The 25,316-nt window shown below is 33.4% G+C and overlaps 1 protein-coding gene across 2 annotated transcripts in view; it reads left to right on the top strand.

Moving 5' to 3' along the window:
- The window catches only part of LOC114333418 (lysosome membrane protein 2), a 705,292-nt gene that overhangs the window by 456,792 nt on the left and 223,184 nt on the right, over positions 1–25,316 (top strand). Inside the window, exon 2 of one of the 2 annotated variants that reach the window (XM_028283287.2) lies at positions 17,472–17,659. The exons of the other annotated variant lie outside the window; for it this stretch is intronic. Coding sequence (XP_028139088.1) covers positions 17,602–17,659 — 58 coding nt within the window. The 5' untranslated portion in view covers positions 17,472–17,601. The remainder of the gene's footprint in view (positions 1–17,471; positions 17,660–25,316) is intronic. 2 annotated transcript variants of the gene reach the window in all.

Raw genomic sequence — 25,316 nt, forward strand, 5'->3', positions numbered from 1 at the left:
AACGTTATTATAAGTTTAATTGTGAATAGCTCTCTCAATTTTTGCCGTAGAAACAATTTTTGCAAACCACGTTCTTGGGAATTAAATAATCTACACTTTTATATTTAAATATTTTTTCGTATCTCTGATTCTAATCTTTCTATTCTGAAGGAAGGGGCATTTTTTACCAAACTACAAAAACTCGTTATTCGTTTTTAACTCCATTTTTTTTAAACTGATCATTCTAAGCCGATCAAACTTCTAAGTAGTACCTATTAATAATACATAAATAAATAAGACCAAATTAGATAAATAACTAACTTTAATTAGAGTGGTGATTAGGGGGTTGTTTCCGATCACTTTTTGTTGAAAAAAATAGGGACTGACATTCTATTCATTATTAAGTCACTTAGTTTTTGAGCTAGGGACTTTATTTCTGGAGATAGATATTTTTAAATACTTTAAATTAGTTTAAACAACTTATCCTCGAAAAATTCATAGTTTTCCCGTCTTTTGACTTTGAAACTACAATATTTAGCATTTGACGAAGAACAGCTAACGTATAATAAAGTATAGCTCGATTATTATTGGTTTTTAAAGTAAAATAAAACAACTGTTTTGGTTATCTTTTCGAAAGGAACATTTTTGTTAAATAAAGTTGTTTTGATTAGACGAAAACTTTTTGAGTTATTAGCAAAAAAATGTTTAAAAACATTGATTTTTTCGATATAAAACTAACACTTTCGATAGCGAATAAATCGAAAACTCTTAATTTTATCAAAAAATGTATAGAACATTTTTTGTTTATAATTAATGTTTTTACCAACTTTTGTGGCCAAAATATAATAAAAAATTTCCTTCCACCCCCGAGATGGGGTGGCAACCACCCCCATGGTAAAAGCGCCTTCTGGCATCATATAGATTTTGATCCTTGGACTATCCACTACTTATTCTCAAATTTTCAAGCAAATCGATTCATTCTGTAAAAATTGCGAGGTTTTGTCCTATCGTAAGCTTCATTAGGTACCTACTTGGACTATTTATTTTCGAATTTGGATTTGCATAGCTCAGATTTTATGGCAGACGATTACAACGATCTTTATAAGGAACTATTCACAGAATAAAATTATAACTATCAGTAATTTCTTTTTGTCTCGGGTTTAAAAAATAATTCATTATTAAGAGACTCATTTTCCTAACTACAGCTATGCTGGTATTGGATAAGTGTGAAGCATTCATGAAAACATGATAATTATTATGTCACTCTAGCAGCACATTTTCTATCGCACTTCTTCAGTTTCTGAGCACTAACATGCATTTATTTCTAACTACGAATTCATATCTTCTTCTTTTACGGCAATACAGCCCAAATTGAGCCTTGACCTCCTTTATTGACCTCCTTTATTTTTTGCCTCCACCCTTGCCTGTCTGTGGCTGCTCTTCTCCATACACGGACTCCTAAAAGGGCTTGTGCGTCGCTGTTTACTGTGTCTTCCCAGAGCTTTCGTGGCTTCCCAACCGGTCTCTTTCCTTGCATTCTAGCATTCAGTGCTCGTTTTGGTAGCCTATCCTCTCCCATTCTTATCACATGTCCGGCCCACTGCAATCTTTGTATTCTAATGAAGTCTGACAGGGGCGTTTCCTTATAAAGTTGATAAAGCTCGTTGTTGTATCGACTTCTGAAGATTCCGTTTTCCCTCACAGGTCCTAGTATTCTCCTAAGTACTTTCCTTTCGAATGTGTCGAGTTTGTTTTTGGATGTTTCTTTCAGAATCCAGGCTTCACTGCCATAGCATGTTATTGGTCGAATTAGGGTTTTATAGATTCTCATCTTTGTATTTCGGTGGACACTTTTAGACCGAAATATATGGGAGAGGGCAAAATAAGCTCTGTTTGCCTGCGTTATTCTCTTCCGTATTTCTCCATCTTCTGATCCGTCGGCATATATTTCTACTCCCAGGTATGTAAACTTTTCAACCGTTTCAATGTCATCTTCATGTATAATGTTTTCTGGGACTATATTTCTTCTCATCTGAGTCATTATCTTTGTTTTTCCTGTGTTTATTTTCCAGACCTAGCATTTTTGTTTGTGTTTTTAACTCTGCATATGTTTCCTGTGCTCCTGTTGATGTTCTACTTATAATATTAATATCATCAGCATAAGCGGCCAGTCCAACCGTTCGGTTGGTCAGTAGATTTCCTCGTCCAGTTTGCATTTGCCTAACCGCATACTCCAGTGCCAGGTTAAACAATGTTGGGGCCAGCCCATCTCCCTGCTTAAGTCCCTGCGAAATGTTGAAAAAGTCTGTCCGGTGGTTTTGTATTCGTACACATGCCTGAGTTTCATCCATTTTGGCTTTAATGAGTCTTATTAGCGTGTGTGGTATTGCCAATTCAGCAAAGAGTATAGTTTGTTCCTTTTGACTGAGTCGTATGCCTGTTTGAAGTCTACAAACACGTTGTGAACATCAACATCATGTTCCCATGCTTTGCTCAGGATCTGTTTGACTGTAAATATTTGATCCAGTGTCGATCTTCCCCGTCGGAAGCCCGTCTGATACTCTCCAGTAATATTTTCTGCTAGTGGTTGGAGCCGCTGGTTTATAATATACGTGAGGACTTTATATTCTGTACATAGTAGAGAGATTCCACGCTAGTTTTTGCATTGGAGTTTGTCTCCTTTTTTATAGATCGGGCATACTATACTTTTCTTCCAGTCGTCGGGTATTTTCTCTTCTTGCCATACGTCGCTCGTGGATGTTACTTGCTAGGTGGTCGCCACCTACCTTATATAGTTCTGCTGGTATTTCGTCAACTCCCGGAGCTTTATTGTTTTTCTGGGCCTTAATGGCTTCGAGAACTTCCTCTATGGTTGGAGCTTCTACTCCATTCTTTTCTACGTAGATAATACCCATTTCATCTTCCATGTCTACTTGAGTTCCAAGTAGTGTCTGAAAATAATGCTTCCAGGTTTCTGTGACTTTCTGTTGGTCACTGATTATTTGCCCACTTTCATCTTTACATAGACTTGTTTGAGGTTTATACCCACTTTTTATCTTTTTTAGGTATTCGTAAGCCCCTCTAATTTTGTTGTTTTTGAAATTTTCTTCCATTTTTTCGATTTGTCCATTTTCATAGGCTCTCTTTTTTATTTCTATATGTCTTGTCTGCTTTCCGTCTTGCGACTTCAAATAATGTTCGTCTTTCCCGTGTTCTTCTTGTTATGTACATTTTGTGTACGAATTCATATACAACACGCAAAATATGCATGAAAAAAATGAGTCTCTCTTCTTTAAATAACAAATATTTTTGTTCATATAACCGTGAATTAGCGCATTTAAACCGAGCACCCAAATCCAATAATTTTAGAAGGTTGTTGTAGCTTCAGAACAATAGTTTTTCAGACCTATGTAGGTCCCATGGACTTGTTTAATCTACGCAATGAGAACTATTATTCACCGAACTTTCGTTAAATTTGACCGTGGTCACTTTTCCATAAGGAGTGCTGCGGGGTCATTTCAAATGATTTAGAATATTCTTCATTATGATATTGACGTTGAGGTCATACACACTATATCAATAATTTTCAAACGGACTAGGCTAGAATTATAATTATTTTGGGAATACAAAAAAATTTTCCTATCATCCTATCAGAATAGATTAGCATTTTGTTACTTACTTACTGCACTCATCACAAAAGGTATCGCATAAATGTATTAAGTCTAGAAGTTTTGACTAGTATCTCCTAAATTTTTTTGGAAATGCTAGGGAATAAAACGTAGGAATATTTAACAGTGGTTTATTCCAGTAAAATAAAAAATCAAAAACTAACAGTCCAAAAAATGAAAATAATTATTTAATAAAAATGTTAGTATATAATATGCACCCCTGGCCCTGATGACGTCCCTTATTCGCTGTGGAAGGCTTCTTTTAGAGACCGTATGTACTTCAATTCCAAATTTTCCCATTCTTCGGTTTATATTTCCCAGTTTATCAAGGTTATCTAGAGCGACGATACGGGATCTTACGCATCTTAATAGGTAGTCCCAAACATACCCAATTAGGTTAAGGTCTGGGCTGACTGCTGGCCAATCAAGAACTTGAATACCAACCTCTTGAAGACATTAAATTGTTATTCTAGCAACGTCCGGGCGAAAGTTGTCTTGCATAAGGACGAAATTGTCTCCAATAACTGGAACAAAAGGTACGACCTTTTCTTCAAGAACCTCTCTTATATACCAATCAGCTGTCGAAAACACTGTTAATTCTGTGTAACCTGCAAAAAAAAAGCCTCCCCATATCATGATCAAGCCACGTCAAAAATTTCTGACTTCATAGCTGATGTTACAATGAGCAAATCGCTCACCGGCGCTTCTGTAAACTGGAATACGTCTGTCGGATCCACAAAGAGCAAATCGACTCAATTGTTAATATCCCAATCCACATGTTGTTGTATTGGAATAACAAATTTCTATCTGCCTCAGGTGCCATTTTTAGTTATGACTGTTTTCATGTTATGTATTTATTTTACTATTATCGACACCTGTATGTGTTAATAATGTAAATTTAAAAAATTTGAGGAACCATAAACGGTTACTTCAATAGTTAATACAAAGGAGTTCTGATTTGAGAAATGATTTAAACTTATTAAGTAAAGGTTTAGCTTCCACATATACACTTGTTTAATAATTATTATACCGGGTGTCCACTTATATTTTCACCCATTTTAACTACCTATAACTTCTAAACGGCTCAAGATAAAAATATGCGGTTTTCGTTGAAATGTTTTATTTTAGTAAAAGTTTTGTCTGAATGGATTGAATTTTTTATATCGCTTTCAAATACGAAAAAAAATGGCGGATTTTTGAAAAAAATGTTGACTTTTTTTTAATGGAACACCTAGTATATTTTTTTGTTAATTGAAAGAAAGGTCATTCACCTATCCAGCGATATAAAGATTTTCAAAATCGGTTGTCAAATCACTGAGTAATTAATTTTTAAAATGAGAGGTGCAACGTGAATATCACATACCTAAATTACATAACTAAGCAAATTGATATTATGTTCTGAGATTTCCACATTGCATCTCTCATTTTAAAAATTAATTGCTCACTCATTTGAACACCGATTTTAAAAATTTTTATATCGCTGGATAGGTAAATGACCGTTTTTTCAAGCTACAAAAATATACTGGGTGTTTTAATAAAAAAAGTCAACAACGTTTTTTTATCGAAAGTCCGCCATTTTTTATTTAAAACCGATATAAAAAATGGTCATTTACCTAAAAACTGGAAAAAACGGCTCTTTAACTATCCAGTGATAATTTTTTTTTAAATCGGTTGTCAAATGAGTGAGCAATTAATTTTTAAAATGAGAGATGCAATGTGAAAATCACATAACATAATATCAATTTGCTTAGTTATGTTATTTAGGTATGTGATATCCACGTTGCACCTCTCATTTTAAAAATTAATTACTCAATGATTTGACAACCGACTTTAAGAAACTTTATATCACTGGATAGGTGAGTGACGTTTCTTTCAATTTACAAAAAAATATACTGGGCGTTCCATTAAAAAAAGTCAACAATGTTTTTTTTTAAATCCGCCATTTTTTTCGTATTTAAAAGCGATATAAAAAATTTAATCCATTCAGACAAAACTTTTTAAAATAAAACATTTCAGCGAAAACCGCATATTCCTATCTTGAGCCGTTTAGAAGTTACAGGCAGTTAAAATTGGGGAAAATATAAGTGGACACCCGGTATAATAAAACAACTGCAAGTTATTTGATAAAGTCTTATTGTTAACTTATAAATACCTTTAGTTGTTGCAGATAGGACCTTGTGTACTAACTTGACTGTTTTTTATTTCAGTTAGAACCAAAATTGTCTCAGAAAGAACCTTGTAACTTACGTATTTCAGCCACCTGTTAACAGATGTCGGTGCTAGTATCATATTAAGGTGAAGAACATAAAATAGAAAATAGAACCAAGTTACATAAAAATCTAAGTTTAGAAAAAAATTGCAGATAGAACCGTGTTATTCTGACGCAAAGATGTTCTGATGCGAACTTTAAACGTGCCATAAGGTGTGCCCTGTGGAACAGTGGAACAGTAGAAGGCATTCTGGCTCTGATTCCAAATTTCTTTAATCAGTTTCTAACCGAAATCACACTTATTTGAATATTACGGCCCGAGGAAAGATCATTTCGCAGGTGTCTTACTGTAACATGACGTGTATGCAAAGTCTGCAAACGTAAATAACGGTCATCTGCGGGGTTCGTGCACGTGGGACGTTGTGGAACTGGTGTTCTTGTATAACCAACCTCTCATTTCTCTATACCAGGGGTCACCAATTATATTCTCTGACGGTCCGTGTCGAAAACCTATGACACTTCCGGGGTCCGGATAAATGCTGCCTGTGTCTGGTTGTTTTGATTCGGATTATTTGCAGATTCTTAACAAGAAGACAAATCAGAATGGTGCCTAGGGTGGCCCTTAACATATGTGAGAAAATTTAAATTTTGAAATTTCACCCTCTCACCCCCCAAAAGTGTTCCATTATACATCAAACTTAAACGTGCGAAATTTCATGAAAATCGGTGAATATTTAGAGGTGGCCCCGGGTCTGGAAGTTTCGTATATTCGTTATTCATGTTATTATATTGCCATTATAAAATAATGGGATATATAAAATAATTTTAATAATTTATTAATAAAAGTAAATAATTTATATGATCTTTAACACCTATAAGAAAGATTCACTACAGTTATTACTTCTTATGTTGTTTTGTTTTCAAGATTTCGCTTTTTATAGAGCCGGGAAACGTTTTTCGATGCTCCGCTACTACTTGCAAGAGGTATTGTAACTGTTCTCCCTGATTAGTGAGTTTTTGTTAAGGTCTTCAATTAGTGCAACTCCTCTTTCTGTCCTATCATTTGTCGTCACGAAATTCTTCACCATCTTTTAAGCTGCCTTGAAACTTTCATCATCTTTTCATCATCTTTCCAAGCATGTTGAAGAATTGTTTGGAGTTTACAGTAAAAACTTCTCCAGACCTTTGCTCTCCAAAAATGGACAAGATTTCATATCAGTAGGACGTTTAAGAGGGTGTTCAGCAGATTCATTCTCCATAGCTGCAACCATTAATCTTTTGGATTCTGGAAGTATCCTGGAATCAAAAAGACTCATCGGAAAGAGATGTTCAGATAGATATCATAAGTGTTTTTGAAGTTTTTGGCTTGTTACAATGGCACTTCTTTCGTTAAGGAGCTGTTTCCTAAGTCGAAATCATTGAATGGCGCTTCAATAGCTAATGGTGCTTGTATCTAGTCCCTCAAGTATACGCTGACTGCGATTTGCAATTCCCTTCGGCTCCGAAGCTGTGATTAATTGGCTGTGAAGCAACCACATATTTATAGCATAGATAACTTTAGACCTCCATCTCGCCTTTGCATGGCTCTAGGATAATAGAAACGAACCAGTTGGAAGCCAGTTCAAAAGTACTTTTGTCTATAATTGAACAGCTGTCTTGAATCTTTCGAAAATACTTATTGGAGGCTAGATGATTTACTACTCATTACCTCATCAAACACTAAAAACTAAAAGTAAGACTAAGACTAAAAAAAGTAAGTCTTAAGTCCTTTCTGGAGTCATGCTGAAGAATGGTACATTTTCCAGACTTCGGTCCTAAGTCGCATACAGTAGTATCGAAACATAGAGTTGCGACTTCATGAATAATACCCCATTCCTACAAACATTCCAAAATGGCATTGGCCTGGGCAATTCCCGTTCCATTGTGTAATTTTGGAACACCCAGCAGCTGTTCATATTCACGATTGACATTTGACACAACAATAGAAAGGCGATCCACATGTTTCTTGGAAGTTAAGTCCTCCATTAGCTTATTGTCCAAATGAACAATAACAGATCTAGAAATTAAAGTTTTTTTTTTAATTTTGTTGCAATCTTGAATCGAGTTATCTCTCTCTCGCGTTGAATATAGTTGCGATTGATGACTAACGAGCTTACATCATGACCAAGACTGGATACTACATCACTAATAAATGTGGCTGTCTTGTACGATACCTAGGTTCTATCGAGGGAAGACGTAAGTTCAGAAGTCATGATTTTGATTCGTGCTCTTTTAGGTAAGGTTTCACCTTCAGAAGTCGCAGCCGCACCAACGTTAGCATCATCATTGTTGTCCAAGTCCATTTAACCTTCACCAATTTTAATATTCTTTATTCCTGTGCTTAATTGTAACTGATAGGCGATTAATTATTAATATCTTTTACAACATTATTGGCAGAAATTCGTAGTATATGACTAATTTCAATTGCATGGGGTCTCAGGGGCCCGGGGCCACCTTTAAATATTTTCAGATATCAATAAAAATTTATATTTTTAAGTTTCTCCATAATTGGAACAATTTTAGGAGGTGAGAGGTAACAATCGTTAAATTTCATTTTTAAGGGCCACCCTAATGGTGCCGGGCGAAATTTTTGGGCAGAAATTGTTTAACATTTTTTTTTTTAAATTCAAAATATCGCCATTTTGTCACCGAAAATATAGTTTCAGCATTTTTGGGTAATCTTAAACAAAAAAGATCTGCATTTTTCTCAAAGTTGATAGATTTCGAGTTTTAAGCGATTTAAAATCTGAAAAATGCAAAAATAATCATTTTCGAAACTTGAAAATTCATGTGTAAATTATTATTTTTGAGGTTCTCAAGTGTGTAAATTGAAGTTTAAACTTAAACATTCAATTTCAATATTCTGATAAGTAACCGGAGCTTATTTCAATCTAGATCGTTGTTTTTAATTGTTAATTATGCGCGTCCACTTTCTGTGTAAATAATATGTTATAAAATTTTAATAAATGTCAAGTACTTGTTGGGAATTTCTCGCATAAGTACGTATAATATGTATACGCACCATACAGTGCGACGATTAACCATTAAAAACCAACGATCTATATAGCCTAATAAAATAAAAAAAAATCGAAATGTAATTCCGTACAGGTTGGAATAAATTTTATATCAAAGTTTAGGTGAATACAAAAGATATTTTCAAAAACGTATCCAAATCATATGAGGGGATCATTGTCTAAATAATTAAAAAGGGGTCATTTTTGCACATTTTTTACTTTTTTAATTGCTGAGGTAATTTACATTTTAATGAAGGTTCTTAGGGTTTTTTTTCTACAAAGCTTAAGGACAAATCTTTCACCTAAGACTTAATAAATTAAATTTGACCCCCTATTTATTTAAATAATTATGTATAAAATTTAAAAATCAAATTTGCATAAAAATATTTTTTGCGTTTTAAATGAGCACTATAAATTTATTTTATTTATTAGAAGAAGTTGCGCTATATTACCAGTAATAAGCAAAAAAAAAATGGTTAAAAAATGTTTAATAATTTCTGAGATATTTAATTTGTTTTTTCAATTGTTACTATATTTTCAATTGCAAAAACGCGGTTGTTACCAAAAGAATATAAACCTGTTTAAAATCTCATTACTTTTATTTTTATGTGTGATTTCGATAAATGTATTGATAAATTCAAATTTCAATTTAACTCCCCTCTAAAATGACATTTGAAAATTGTTCTAATTTGTTTATAATTTGTTTTTTTAATAACGTTGCGCGGATTAAACATTTTGAAATGCTGTTTCAGTAATCGGATTCCTGGGAATTTTTCACTAATTAACAAATTTTTTTGTCGTTGTTTCTTCTTCTTTTTTTTTCCTTATAGTAAAAGATATAGATTTGCTTCTAGAGGGGGTTTCATTAAGAATGTCCAATCTCTGAGTTGTCGATTCTAGACCTCAAAATATTAAGATTAAACTAAAATCACTTAAATAAAATATGGCTCCTTATTGAGTTACAGGGTGTTTTATTTAAAAATTTAAAAATTATTTTTGCTCAGTATTTTAAAAGTATTCGACATATCCTTTTCATACTTGGTAGAAAGTGTAGGTACTATACACCCTACGAAATTATGTTCAATACAGGTTTCCGGCTATTACCAGAGGCGTACGACAGGTGGACAGGCGAAAGCAAATGGTTGACCCTTCCCAAATTCTACGTCACTGGCGAAATTGCCATTTTAGCGCAATTTTTAAATTCTACAATACTGTCTGTGTAAATAATATCCTCTTTACTGGTAACGATAAAGTCATCAGTTTTCGAGATATTTGAAGTTAAACATGTAACGGCACAGTTATTTAGTTATTTTGATTAATATTATTATATAGTGCCACTTAATTTTTAGTCTCAAATATATTAAAAACCAATGATTTTATCGTTAAGAATGAATAATATATTCTTCAGTCTTAACGATAAAATCATTAGCTTTCGAGATATTTGAAATTAAAAATTAAACGGCACAAAACTTTAATAAAAATAAAATAACTGTGCCGTTACATGTTTAACTGCAAATATTTCGAAAACTAATGACTTTATCGTGACGAGTGAAAAGTAAGTTATTTACATTGAGAGTATTGGAGAATCTAAAAATTGCGGTGAAATGGCAATTTCTCCAGTGACGTAGAATTTGGGAAGGGTCAACCATTTGCTTTCCCCTGTCCGCCTGTCGTACGCCTCTGGTAATAGCCAGAAACCTGTATTTAACATAATTTCATAGGGTGTACAGTACCTACATTTTCTACCAAGTATGAAAAGGATATGTCGAATAGTTTTAAAATACTGAGCAAAAATAATTTTTAAATTTAAAAAAAAAACACCCTGTAACTCAATAAGGAGCCATATTTTATTGAAGTGATTTTGGTTAAATCTTAATATTTTGAGGTTTAGAATCGACAACTCAGAAATTGGACATTATTAATGAAACCCCCTCTATAAGCAAAATAATATCTTTTACTATAAGGAAAAAAAGAAGAAGAAAAAACGACAAAAAAATTTGTTAATTAGTGAAAAATTCCCAGGAACCGGAATATCGGAACAGCATTTCAAAATGTTTAATCTCCGTGACGTTATTAAAAAAACAAATTATAAACAAATTAAAACAATTTTCAAATGTCATTTTAGAGGGGAGCTAAATTGAAATTTGAATTTATCAATACATTTATCAAAAATATGCATAAAGATAAAGGTAACGAGGTTTTACACAGTTTTATATTCTTTTGGTAACAACCGCGTTTTTGCAATTGAAAATATAGTAACATTTGATAAACAAATGGAATATCTCATAAATTGTTAAATATTTGTTAACCAATTTTTTTTTGCTTAATACTGGTAATATAGCGCAACTTCTCCTATCAAATAAAATAATTTAAATTGCTTATTTAAAACGCAAAAAATACTTCTTTGCAAATTTGATTTTTAAATTTTATATATAATTATTTAAATAAATTGGGAGTCAAATTTAATTTAGTAAGTCTTTGGTGAAAGATTTGACCTTCGGCTTTGTAGAAAAAAACCCTAAAGACTTGCATTAAAATGTATATTACCTCAGCAGGTAAAAAAATAAATATTGTGCAAAAATCACCCCTTTTTAATTATTTAAACAATGATCCCCTCATATGATTTGGATACTTTTTTGAAAATATCTTTTGTACTCACCTAAACTTTGATATAAAATTTGTTCCAGCCTGTACGAATTTACATTTTGATTTACATGTAGTGTAATCTTATTTTACTAGACTAATATTGAAATAAACCCCGATTACTAGTTCTAATCTTGAAATTGAATGTATATGTTTCAATCTAGGCACTTGTACACTAATTATTAATTTACACATGAGTTTTCAAGCCTCGAAAATGCGTGTATGTGTATTTTCGCATTTGTTAGTTAACTCGCTTATAACTCTTATCAACTTTTGAGAAAAATGACAAAAGACCTTTTTTTTGTTAAAAATTACCCAATAAAAAACCTAGAAACACATTTTTCGGGGCAAAAACATAATTTTTAATTTGTTTAAAAAATTGTTTCCCATGTAAAAAAAAATATATAACCTGTATGAAGTCTGGAATGAGTTTAGTGCAACTGATTTTCATTAGGGAGTTGAGATATTCATCTGTTAGCTGAGAGCTGTACTGATTCTTAATAAAGTTCATTCTTGAAAAAACGGCTTCGCATCCATAAGTTGATCCTAACATAGTACACAATTTCATGGCCAAAGATTTTCAAAATTGAAAAGCACTATATTCTGAATGTAATCGCGGTCCGCACAAAACTAGCCCACGGTCCAGATGCGGACCGCGGTCCGCTAATTGGTGACCCCTGCTCTATACCTTCTTTCTGTTCTGACGTTAAATTACTAATTTGTTTCTAAGAATGCAGCTCCTCATTAAAAACACAAGCAGAAGTAATGCGCAGATTAAATTCTGGAACACAAATGTCCAAAATAAAATATTCCCTCTTTTCAACTTGTTGTCTACTTCCTCTTTCGACAAAAACACGCTTCAACTTGAAATCTTATGGGTTTATAGACACCTAAAAGAGACCATAGACGAGTATGCTAACAATCTGCTAAAAATTAAAAATCAGTTTTAAACTTTTTTCTGTTTTAAAAAGTATGCGATTCTCTTTACGATTAGTGTATTGAATTTCTCTTTTGACGGTTATGTCTCCATTATCATTTTCAACGAATTTTTTTTAACAAAATAAGTTCTCAATCCAGTAGCACAGAAAACGTCATATATATTATATACGAAATATCGTTCTCATACCACGAGATTGACAACATGTGGAAGTTCTATGGTTACCACCCCAGTGACTTTCAAAATTTATAAGCCATACGGGTGCCGAGACGAGCATTAAGATGACGGAATTGTAAATAATTCACGTCCCATCTTCTCGGCGTGGTAAAGTTCCAACGAGAAAGCTTCCTAAGTACTGCAGAAAAGAATAAATGAATTAAAAATGTATAAACCTTTTCAATTTCTTTGCAATCCGAAAATGCAGCAGCATTATACTCTAGTTAAATCGGAGAGTGCAGGAAGAGTTTATACCGGTTTCAAGGATTTTTCCCCTCATCAGTAGTCTCATATCCTATTCTCTCCAATTCAACCAGGTACCTTGCTTTGAGCCTTTCCGGATTGCAAGGAGAGAAATGCCACGGATATCGTAGAGACATCTACCAAGAAACAAATCCCAAAAGAAAGAAAAGCCCAAAGCAAGATACTTGGTTGAAGTGGAGAGAAGAGGATATGGGACTACTGATGAGGGGAAAAATCCCCGAAACCGGTATAGACTCTTCCTGCACTCTCCGATTTAACCCTTAATAAGACATGGGATATAAGGAGAATTAATTTGTTTGTTTGTATACTCTTGGTATCTAAAAGAGGCAAATAAAAGATATTTTGGTCGAAATAAAAAATAATTTGAAAAAGTAATAAAAAAAAGTGGTAGGAACTATTTTCCCGTTGTTCCTTAAGGAATGTTTGTAGGTGGGAAATTAATTACCCTTGTACAGTTTGTGAAACAGTTTATTTAATTAAAAAATACAAAAATGCATAATATGGGTGACAAAACTAATTTAGGTCTCAACTACAGCAGTGTGAAATAATTTAAAACATTTTTTTGGGCATAAAGCTACTTGACAATAACTACATATAATGTTATGTAGTTTGTTTTTCTTCTTTTTTTTTTGTTGAGCAAAATCTGCATCTTGTATAATTTTTTTGAACATCTGGTAAATGTGGTTCTACATTTCTCAGCCGAATTTCAACTGGAACATCAAAGTTTCCCGTTTTTTTATTTTTAAATATTACAGGTCGAGATACCTTTACTGTAAAGTCACCTATGAGAGCTCTTCCAAGACGAAGCCTAAAATCCTTGTGGGAAGTATTTTTTTGAATATGAATTCTTGTGTACATAATATATGTATTAATCACACTTGCATCTAAAAGAAAAAAGAACAATCTCATCCACGATTTTCTAAACTTCCTACTTACGGGATATGATGCCCTAAAGTGGTCAAAGTGATTAACACCTCCCATGTTTAGTGTATAATCTGCAATAACTTTTAGGCACATTATATCTTTCTTTGTGCCATCTCTTTGTGTACGTTTTATCATGGTAACTTCATGTAAGGTGATTGGCAGTTGTAATAACCGTGACTTCTTTGGTATCCAACCACTTTATTGCTGTTATAGGGCCACTGGTCAAACAATAGAATTCATTATTTCGAAGTTTTTCATTTTTGGTTTGCTTTTTCCTCATGAAATCAGGTAAACCTTTGCGATTAGGCCTGACTGTACCTATAGCATACAGCTGTTTAGCATAGAAATCTTCCAAGAGTTTGCAGCTTGTAAAAAAGTTATCAAAAACAACCAAAGATTTATGTGGTATATCTTGGCATAATTCAGTTACAACCTTGTATCCCAAGCCATCATTTTTCACTCGTTCAGTTTTTCCAGTGTAGATAATAAACTGGTACAGATACCCAGTAAGAGCATCATATTTTGGCCAAATTTTATAACCCCGCTTAATTGGCTTCTTGGGCATATACTGTTTGATAGAACTACGTCCTTTAAATTTCACCATACATTCATCAATAGAGAATCTACTTCCAGGATTGGCTTGTTCTTTGAAAATCTCATTTAGTCTATCTATAAGGCCGTCCGCACATGGGTCGATCGAAGAACCGTCTCGAAGTTCGCGCGTCTTGCTCGTCTTGTACGAACCCTGCGGCATAAGCGATTGCTCTCCGCACACTAGTCGATTCAGTTTGCTCACATCTTTTTTATTAATCAACCCAAACGACTATTTAGATCTGTAAAAAGTACGGTATTGTTACATTTTTAGTATCATTTGTATACAATGAGCATTATACAATTGAGGGTTCTATTTCCCCAACGAATTTTATAATAAACACCTAGAAACAAAAGTTCAATATTTTCAGAATTTTATATTACAAACAATATATTTCCACAAAGTTAGTAGGTAGTACTACAATCAATGAACATAACATGCACCTATCTTTAAATAAAAGTAAAATTTCATTCAGCGCAAAAAACAACAAAAAACGAAGGAAACAAATAAAATAAACTACCTATTATGACTAAAACGTGCGTCTCACTCGAACTTTCTCGTGCACTACGGATCGCAAGCGACGAGAGTCGTACAAGACGAGGAGATTTGCAATTCCAAACGCGCCGTGTACGGAGCTCAATGCCACAACGAAGGAACTTTACTGGCAGGGAGAGACCTACGTGACTGGAATCGAGTCGAGTAGTTCGAGCGTCGCCCCATGTGCGGACGGCCTAAATGGTCTTATTTTATACAATATAATATCAAAGTTAGGTGAACCTCTCTCTGCAGCTGCTTAATTGTCATTTAGATGGATATTTTCTATTAATTTTTTGAACCTGGTTATTGCAAAAGCTTTGGAGATATCAGGATTATTATAAAAAGGATCACTTGACCAATATAAATCTGTGTCTGGTAAAGGGTGCAGTCCCATTAAAATAAAAACACCTAGCAATGTCCTTATTTCTTCTTGGCTAGTGTTTTTGTAATTTTTGCTGTCTTTTTATACAGCATATAAATTCGTTTGAGCAACAATTTGTTCTATTAGATCAGATGGGAAGAAATTCTCAAAATAAAATATTGGTTGGCTTTTATGGGTGAATTGAACATTTGACTGTAAAACAGACTCTTTGGTATTTCTGGAACATCTGATTCGGAGGTCCATTGTCTATTAGATATTTGAATTCCTTGCTCAGCAGTAAAATTAGATAGGGTAACCACTGTACTATGTTCTACCAGACACTTTGATTTTCTTGTGGGTCGTTCTCAATTGTGAAATTTACCTCAAAAGATGTAGAAGGAACAGCTTCATCAGCTTCACAAAGTAGTTGCTCAATTCTTTTATCAATAACGTCTTCATCGGACTCACTACAAACAGAAGTAGATGGGGATGGTATAAGAATGTCATCATCAGAGTCGAGATCAACATCAGACCAATCTTCTTCTAAGGCAGCAAGGAGTTCTTGTTCTGATAATCCCTTTCTTGAATACATAATTCTAAAATATAACAGAAATATTAATGTTTCTGATGCATTACTTTTTCATTTTTTTATGGATTTGGACAAGGGGAATAATTTTCCCACCAACTTCAAAGACAAAAATCAGTATCTTTTCATAAATTTGTATAGCCAATTACAATGTATTTAGCTTACCCAAACATCCTATGTATCAAAAATACAATTACTCTGTACTTACCAGAATTTTTGGAGCAGCTTCTCCAAATAATTTGTTAAATTGTAATAAAAATAAACTTTTAGTGGCAAGAAATATCAAAACCTATAAACATCTAATTGTCGATTGTCAACTAAACGTCAGATCCGTCTAATAACTGTAGAATAGTTTGTGTATTCATCCATGAAACGAATACATAATATCACAAAATTCAACATTCTGTATATAGACAGCGACAATTGAAATTTGGCGGCAAAGTAAAGTGGGAAAATTGTTCCCGTTGTCTTATTAAGGGTTAACTAGAGTATAATGCTGCTGCATTTTCGGATTCCAAAAAAATTGAAAATGTTTATACATTTTTAATTAATTTACTCTTTTGTGGGGTTCTTAAGAGGCTTTCTCGTTGGAACTTTACCACGCTGATCAGATGGGACGTGAATTATTTAAAATTCCCTCATCTTAATGTTCGTCTCGGCACCCGTATGGCTTATAAATTTTGAAAGTCACGGGGGTAGTAACCAGAGAACTTCCACCTGTTGTCAATCTAGTGGTATGAGAATGATATCGTCCCTTAGCTAATTACACCGCATAAGTCATTTTTACCAACTTTACAGGAGACGAAAAAAACTACTTTTTGAAACAACGCCTAAGTTGAAAAAAATACCGTTAATAAACACCGCTTAAGTTATTTTATTATCATTTCTTTCTATATTAATACGCGTAAATGAATAAACATTACTTTACTATATAGCTTACCTCTTAATCTTCTATAAAAACTTCTTGGATACTATACTAGACTTTTCAACAGTAAAACTCACGTACAAACATATAATCACAGAGCGACTTGAGTGGTGTTGACCATGATACAGGTGTTGACGACTTGCGCGGTGTCACTACTTTCTGAATTACGGCATCTGATTGACTGAAATCTAAATCATGTGACAAATGGTTAGATGCCCAATGAGCAGACCTATCCAACGGTATATATATGTCTAAACCGTTCATTTTCGACTTGAGCGGTGTTGTAAGCTAAGGGATGATATTTATTGTCGTTTTCTGTGCCACTGGATTGAGAACTTATTTTGTTTCTTGGTAGATGTCTCTACGATTGCAATCCGGAAAGGCCCAAAGCAAGGTACCTGGTTGAATTGGAGAGAAGAGGATATGGGACTACTGATGAAGGGAAAAAAATCCCCGAAACCGGTAAGGACTCTTCCTGCACTCTCCGATTTAGCTAGAATATAATGCTGCTGCATTTTCGGATTGCAAAGAAATTGAAAATCGTTATACATTTTTAATTATTTTTATTTTGTTTCAGGTAAGATAATCTGGAACCGACGATCGTGTAATGAAGCGGAGCCAATAACTTATATACGGTTACCTACCTCTAATAGTGTTTTGTGAATCTCAATAGTTTTACGTAGTTAAAGACAATTTAGGTAAACAAAATGAAAGGAAGGGAAAAGTTATGTGCTAAACTATCAAGTGCTTTCCTAAGGAAATGGTGTAAGTACTTTTTATATTTGTTTTTTATCTGAATAGTTATAAAATACCTTATTAAAAACTTAAAATGCAAAGAGAATCAATAAAGAAGTAGGAACAGAAAAGTAAAGCATGACTTTCTGTATTTGTATTTTTTTTAAATCCTAACTTTTCTTGGTTAATACGTATTGTATTATGTACATACCTATGCTTAAAATTATGATTGCGTATTGCTACCCATTATTTTTGATGCACTAATCTTCAAGCCGTATGGTTTTCCTACATTGTTTCTTCTCCTTCTTAAAGTTCCGCTCTTATCGGAGATTGGAAATCATTCTGGCAATTATAATTTTGTTGGTTACGCGCCGGAATACAGTGGAACTTCGATTATCCATCTCTCCATTAACCGTCACCTCTGTTAACCGTCAGGGTCCGTACATAAGTTTAATTGACTACATAAGCAAACACTGAGTCATCAATTCATTTTGTTTGAGCATTGAGATAAGCCAAACGAATGGTTAATTTGTGAGGTGGATGCAAACAGCTATCAAATGCTGGCAAATGATGAAATCGATGAAATAGCAACAGAGGCGGACGAAACAGGAAGCTAATACAGACTTGGAATTTGACGGTGGCAATGTCGATGATGCTATTGCAACTAACAAAGATTTGAAGAAGCTAAATTTGAGTAAAGAAGCTAGAGAAGCTGCATAGCACGTTCAACAATTCATCGAGTGGTATTCTCAACAAGGAGAAGCCAATAAAATACATTGCATAATTTTACTCCGATTAAGAAATTCAGCTGTTGCAAAATGTGAAGCAACAGTAAAACAAACAAAGATTTTATAATATTTTAAACCAAATTGATTCGATTGCCCCTACATAAATCCTCCCAGAGATATATAATATACTCCATTTAATAATACAAGGCAAGGTAGACGGAAGAAGAGGGCCAGGTCGAAGAAGAACGTCATGGCTTAAAAACCTGAGAGAATGGTATAACAGATCCTCTGCATCCCTTTTCCGAGCTGCCGTTAACAAAGTTGCTATAGCCAATTTGATAGCCAACGTTCGATAATCGAGCACGGCACATGAAGAAGAAGAAGAAATCCTTTTTATATTGTGAAATAAAAAATACAAATAAAATTTAAGAGTTGTACTCTGACATTTTTTTTAATGTTTTGTTAACCGTCTTTTCGATTATCCGTCATATCCTTGGTCCGGTGCCCTGACGGATAAGCGAGGTTCCACTGTAGTTCAATTGAGCTGCATCCAAACCATTCACGGAGATTGCGTAGCCACGATATTTTACGTCTTCCTACGCTTCTTCTGCCTTTGATTTTGCCCTGCATTATATTCCTTAATAGTTCGTATTTTTCACCTCTCGTGATGTGCCCCAAGTATTCCAACTTCCTGATTTTTATGGAATTTAAAACTTCGCATTGTTTTCCTAGTTGTTCGAGCACTTGTGCGTTTGTTTTACGATCTGTCCATGATATTTTCAGAATACGTCTATAACACCACATTTCGAATGCTTCCAGGTTTTTAATGTTGGATTGTTTTAGTGTCCATGCCTCAACCCCATACAAAAGGGTGGAGAAAATATAACAACGCAGTATTCTTATCCGGAGCGTTATATTGATATTAAAAGTTTCCTCATTCTGTTAAAAATGAATCGTGCAATTTCAATGCGGCATCTTATTTCTTTTGTCTGATCAGTATCTTCTGTGATCCATGCTCCAAGGTATTTGTACGAAGATATTTGCTCAATTTCTGTATTATCCAGTACTAGTCTAACTCTGCTGTTTTGTGCTTTTGTAAATACCATGAACTTGGTTTTCTTCAAATTTATTTTTAGTCCATAATCGTTGCAATCTATATTTAGTTGTTGAGCAAGGTGTTACAATTCTTCCAGTATTCCCGCTAGAAGTACTAGTACTAAGCTTATTTAATAACAATAACTACATATTTATCATGTTGCTTATCTGTGATTATTCCAGTGTCGTCGGCATAAGACGTAAACTATATGTAAGACCAAAAATATTTACCATGTCGGAGAGTATAATGAGGTTTTTCTCTGTTTATTTCTTCGTGATGTACTATGGGATCACTAACAAGAGTACTTTATTGCCATCATTGTAGGTCTGGATCCCGCGTATGAAAAAAAAAAGTTGATTAATAGCAAGCTGAAAATTTGTTAATATCTTAAGGGTGTCTAGTCGGACAAACTTTAATATATGGGAACACTGGAACAGAGGAAGTTTTAATTGTGGAACAGGTTAAAAATTTGGAACGATCAGACCACGAAAACGACACATGTATTTTGTCCGACAGAACAGACTTAAACTCTCCGAACAGAGATTAAACTCTCATGCAAAAATCAGATTGCTATTTATCACCAAATGGGCGTTTTAATGAGTGGAACATGTAGAATATGTCAAATGACAGGAATTATGACAAGTGATAAATAGCAGTCTAATTTTTGCATGAGAGTTTAATCTCTGTTCTGAGAGTATAAGTCTATTCTGTCGGACAAAGTAAATGCCGTTTTCGTGGTCTGACCGTTCCAAATTTTTAACCTGTTCCACAGTTAAAACTGCCCCTGTTCCAGTGTTCCCATACATCAAAGTTTATCCGACTAGACACGCTTAAGCTATTAACAAATTTTCAGCTTGCTATTAATCAACTTTTTTTTCATACGCGGGATCCAGACCTATTGCATGTGCTTGTCTTTTTAAAGACTAATGACACGTTATGATTTATCTGACGGATATTTTTTAGTTAAAGTTGATTTCGTGTAAGCAAATGATTTCTTCCTATAAAACCGTCCCAGGATCGCAACTCATACATTTCGACAATGTCATACTGAGTGGCAATGTATAATATAGGTCTAAATAATTGTCAATATAAATGAGTCAGATAAAACTAATATGCACTCAACGGCACAAAATTCCGCCACACAAAATTTTTGATTAAATTTGACAATTTATAACTTTATTATTTGTACTCCGATTTTCAAGATTCATCAGTTTGTAGGCACATGTATTAATGTCATTTTGTTATTATTCCAGTAATAAAAAAAGGTTTTCTTAGATGGCATTATACGGGGGTGAATGGAAGCGTTGTATTTTCTCCAAACTTTAAAAAGTTCTGTGGAAAAATTGGAGCGCTGATTTTGTTTCATCCTTTTGTATTATTCTGGAGGTATGTATCCCTAAGATTTTTTTTGAATTATCCGAATATCTCTTTTCTTTTAAAAGCTGTAAATAAAAACACTGTCTTGAAGGTTTGTTTAATTAGACATATCAAACGCACTAAAATTAACAACAAGAAACAAAATTAACAACAAAACATAACAATTCAATAGCAAGTATAAGATATTGTTAAACTTAATAAAATACCATTGTATGCACACAGTTTCGATTCTATAATTGACAAACCTATCACCATATTCCCTCGGTATTCAGATTGTAATATCTTAAACCAAGCCATGATAAAGTCCATTGTGAATGGTCTCGGGTTGAACTTAACTAAAATATATACAGATGGGTCAAAAACGGAGCTAAATACAGGTTCGGCATTTTTTGTTTCAAACATAAATCATACTGAAAAGTACAGAATCTCAAATTATTGTTCCATTTTTACCGCCGAGTCCTTTGCTATTGAAAAGGCACTAAAATGGTGTGCAACTCAAACATGCACGAATGTGGCAATAATTTCAGAGTCAAAATCAGTATTACAAGCTATGAGCGGTCACCCAATAAACCAATTCCGAAATGCCTTAATTTTGAACATTAAAAAATTAATTATGGATCTTAAACAAAATAATGTAACTGTTTCGTTTATTTGGACGAAAGGACATTGCGGAGTCGAAGGTAATGAAATTGCGGATATAGCCGCAAAAAGTAGTCACAGTTGCCACCATATTGACAAAGTATTTAATTTAAAAGATTTGAATAATGCTCTCAAACCTAATATCAGAAGGAAATGGGAAACTGATTACAAAAGAATTGCAAATAAATCTACAAACCATTATTTCATAATTCACCCTACACTTCCAAAAAACATTCCTCATTTCACCTTTAATTATAATAGAGCACACATGTCAGTATTGACTCGTTTAAAATTGAACCATGCTCGCTTTCCATCTCACTTACATAAAATTGGAATACTTAACTCTCCTGTCTGTAGTTGTGACAATATATCCATTGGTGATCTAAATCATATATTTCTAGAATGTTCTCTGAACTCTCAATCTTCTTCAGTTCTGTAACAAGAACAAATTCATCACGAGTGTCCATTGCCACTAAATATTACAGCTCTCATTTCTTCCTCAGATAAAGCGGTACTAGATTCCATCATTTATTTTATCAGAAATTCAAAAATAGCGGTATAGTTTAGAAATAGACAATATGAAATCATTTAATGTAATTAAGAATTTAGATGTTTTGTGGCAAATAGATTTTGTCTGATGCCAGGATCTCTCACACACACACACACACACACACACACACACACACACACACAATAGCAAGTATGTCCACCTCTCGCAGCAACGCAGCTCGCAATCTGTTTGGCATAGAATAAATATGTGTTATCCTTGACTGAGGAATAGTCCGATATTCCTCTACCAGGGCCATAACTGTACCAAATTTTTTGGGGGTCTAGGATGACGGCGAATAGATATTTTTAATTTATCCCATAAATTCTCAATACGATTGAGATTTGGGCTGCATGCGGGCCACTCTAATCTTATCCATCCAACCTTTATTTAAGATATATGTTTACAAGTCAATCAGTGTTTTTATTTACAAAAAATTTTACAGCTCTTACAAGAAAAGTGGTATTCGGATAATTCAAAAAACAAAATTTTAGTGACCCATCAGTAATAATATGACAAGACTATGAAACAAAGTCAGCTAATCTTTCCACAGAATTTTTTAAAGTTAGGAGCAAATACAACGTTTGTGTTCACCCCCATATAATGCCATCTAAGCAATTTTTTTTACCGGAATAATTACAAACTACATCAATACATGTACCTACAAACTGATGTAAGAATCTGGAAAATCGGAGTACAAAATTAATAAAGTTATAAATTATTGTCCAACTTAATCAAAAATTTTGGATGGCGGAAATTGTGCCGGTGAGTGTAGAATAATTTTTTAGCAAGCAACAAAAACAAACAATTGTTTAATTTATTCCTGTTTTGTGTTTTGATTTAAGACGTCATCAACCTCATTTAAAAGTAAATTTTGGCTTATTCTCAATAGACCTGGATCCGGCGTACCAAAAAAAGTTGATTAATAGCAAGCTGAAAATTTGTTAACAGCTTAACGGTGTTTAGTCGGACAAACTTTGATGTACGGGAATACTGGAACAGGGGAAATTTTAATTGTGAAACAGTTTAAAAATTTGAAACGTCAGATTACGAAAACATCCCATGTATTTTGTCGGACAGAACATCCAATTGATTTGTTACCCTTTCATTAAACTCTGATGCAAAAATCAGACTGCTATTACTAACCAACATGATTCCTGTCATTTGACATGTGCTTCGTGTTCCACGCATTTAAATGCCGAGTTGGTGATAAACACCAGTCTGATTTTTGCATGAGAGTTTAATGAAATGGTAACAAATCAATTGGAAGTTCTGTCCGACAAAATACATGGAACGTTTTCGTAGTATGACGTTCCAAATTTTTAACCTGTTCCACAATTAAAACTTCCCCTGTTCCATTGTTCTTATACATCAAATTTGTTCGACTAGACACCGTTAAGCTATTAACAAATTTTCAGCTTGCTATTAATCAACTTTTTTTGGTACGCGGGATCCAGGTCTACAACTAGAATACTAAATTTCATTAGGATGTCACAAGAAAATAGCTTTTAACATTGTCATTTTTATCATTGCGTCGTTTTTGACGGTAACATTTCTGTCTTTGTGTTTCGTCGCTTAGCTAAAATTGCAGTTTTCTGAACAGTCTTGTTTTGGTAACACATTAAACTCATTAGTCGGTGGGTCTTTTCGTTTTGACCATTTTGCATTCTTGAAACTGAGTACACATTAAAAACTAAAAGGAACGTTTGAAATTTAGGAATGAAGTTATAATATATAGTGCATGGTTCATACTTGTTCTAATTAATAAGAAAGGTCAAAATTGCTCGAATTCAAAGCTCCTAAAGCTTTTAAGAAAAACTCAATTTTAATAGAATGGCGTTAATTCCGAAAATATATAATATTTATAATATTCAATATATTTTTTATTAAAAATCGTACTATAAACAGTTTAGAAATTTTTTATCTAATCCCGTATATTAAATTATTACCTAACGCAGTTGTACGGAAGCACCTTTAATTATTTTTATGGTAGTGAAAAAAAAATATAGCAGACATTTGTCGTAATGTTCGTCCTTTGCTGGTATGCCTTGATTCTACCTTGGAATGTTCATATTAATTTGTTTAATATTTCAATTTAATTTCAAATCTTGCAGTTAGAATAATTAATGAAAATTTGCGTTTTTATTTATCCAACATACAGATCAAAGTTCCTGAAAGGTATATAATGATTATATAACGAAAAAAAAGCATATAAAAAATCTAAAATTTATTATTGTAAGGGGAATAAACAGAAAAGGCAAATATTTTACAGAAAAAATTGTAAAAAGTATATTTTTTGGTAATTTTTTTATGTTGTCCATTAAACAAGTCAATGATCAAGAAGTTGTAAAAATACAGGTGCTAAGTATCAAAGAGCTCTTATAGTCTAAGAGCTAGTGAACCCTCCGACTAACGGTCGTCCTGTAAGGCTAGAAATTTGTCTAGTGATAATTCATAGCACACTAAGACTAAAAACCATGACCTGGCAGGCATCAGCCGTGCACGTGTATCTACCAGGTGAATCGAAAAGTGCAAATTTAGGGGGTAAAATAAACTTTCTCCTGTAAAGTTTAAATTTAAGTATGTGTTTGAGTAAGTCATTTAGAAGAAATGTATACAATGACAGGCGATTCTGAAAAGCATAAGACCTTGCCAGGCGAGGGGAAAGATTATGGGTTTTTCCTAAAATTATTTTTTTTGCATCGAACAAAGTTTTTTTAGGTTTTTTGAATCATTCCAAACAGAAAAGGTCTTTGGTGATTTTTCTCTTAGGTTAATAGGTAGTCTTTGTTATTTAAGCGATTAAAAATTTTGAAAATTGGGACATTGGCCATTTTTAACCCTAAATCGGACATTTAACTAAAAATTTCAAGGTTGCCAAGGTAGGTAGATATTCTTTAAACATTGATTGATGAAATCCCGAAGAGTTTATTGCAATACAGTATCGAAAACCTCTTTGTTTTTTAATTGATAATCAAGCGGGCGCGACACTGTAGTATAAGTGAGGACGTTCGAGTTTGCATAAATTAATTATCTCGAGAAAGGACAAATTTAAAGAGAAATTCTCAGACAGGTCGATTTTTATTCTTAAACTAGGACTTTTTGGCATATATATAATACTAGTGACGTCATCCGTCTGGGCGTGATGACGTAATCTAAGATTTTTTTAAAAAAGAGTAGGGGTTGTGTGATAGCTCATTTGAAAGGCTATTTAATTTTCTATTCAGTAATATAAACGTTAACATACTTATTTATACAGGGCGTACAAAAAAATGTATTAAATTAATTTAGACAAAAATA

Source organism: Diabrotica virgifera, chromosome 3 (genome assembly GCF_917563875.1).
Source record: "Diabrotica virgifera virgifera chromosome 3, PGI_DIABVI_V3a".
NCBI lineage: Eukaryota > Metazoa > Arthropoda > Insecta > Coleoptera > Chrysomelidae > Diabrotica > Diabrotica virgifera.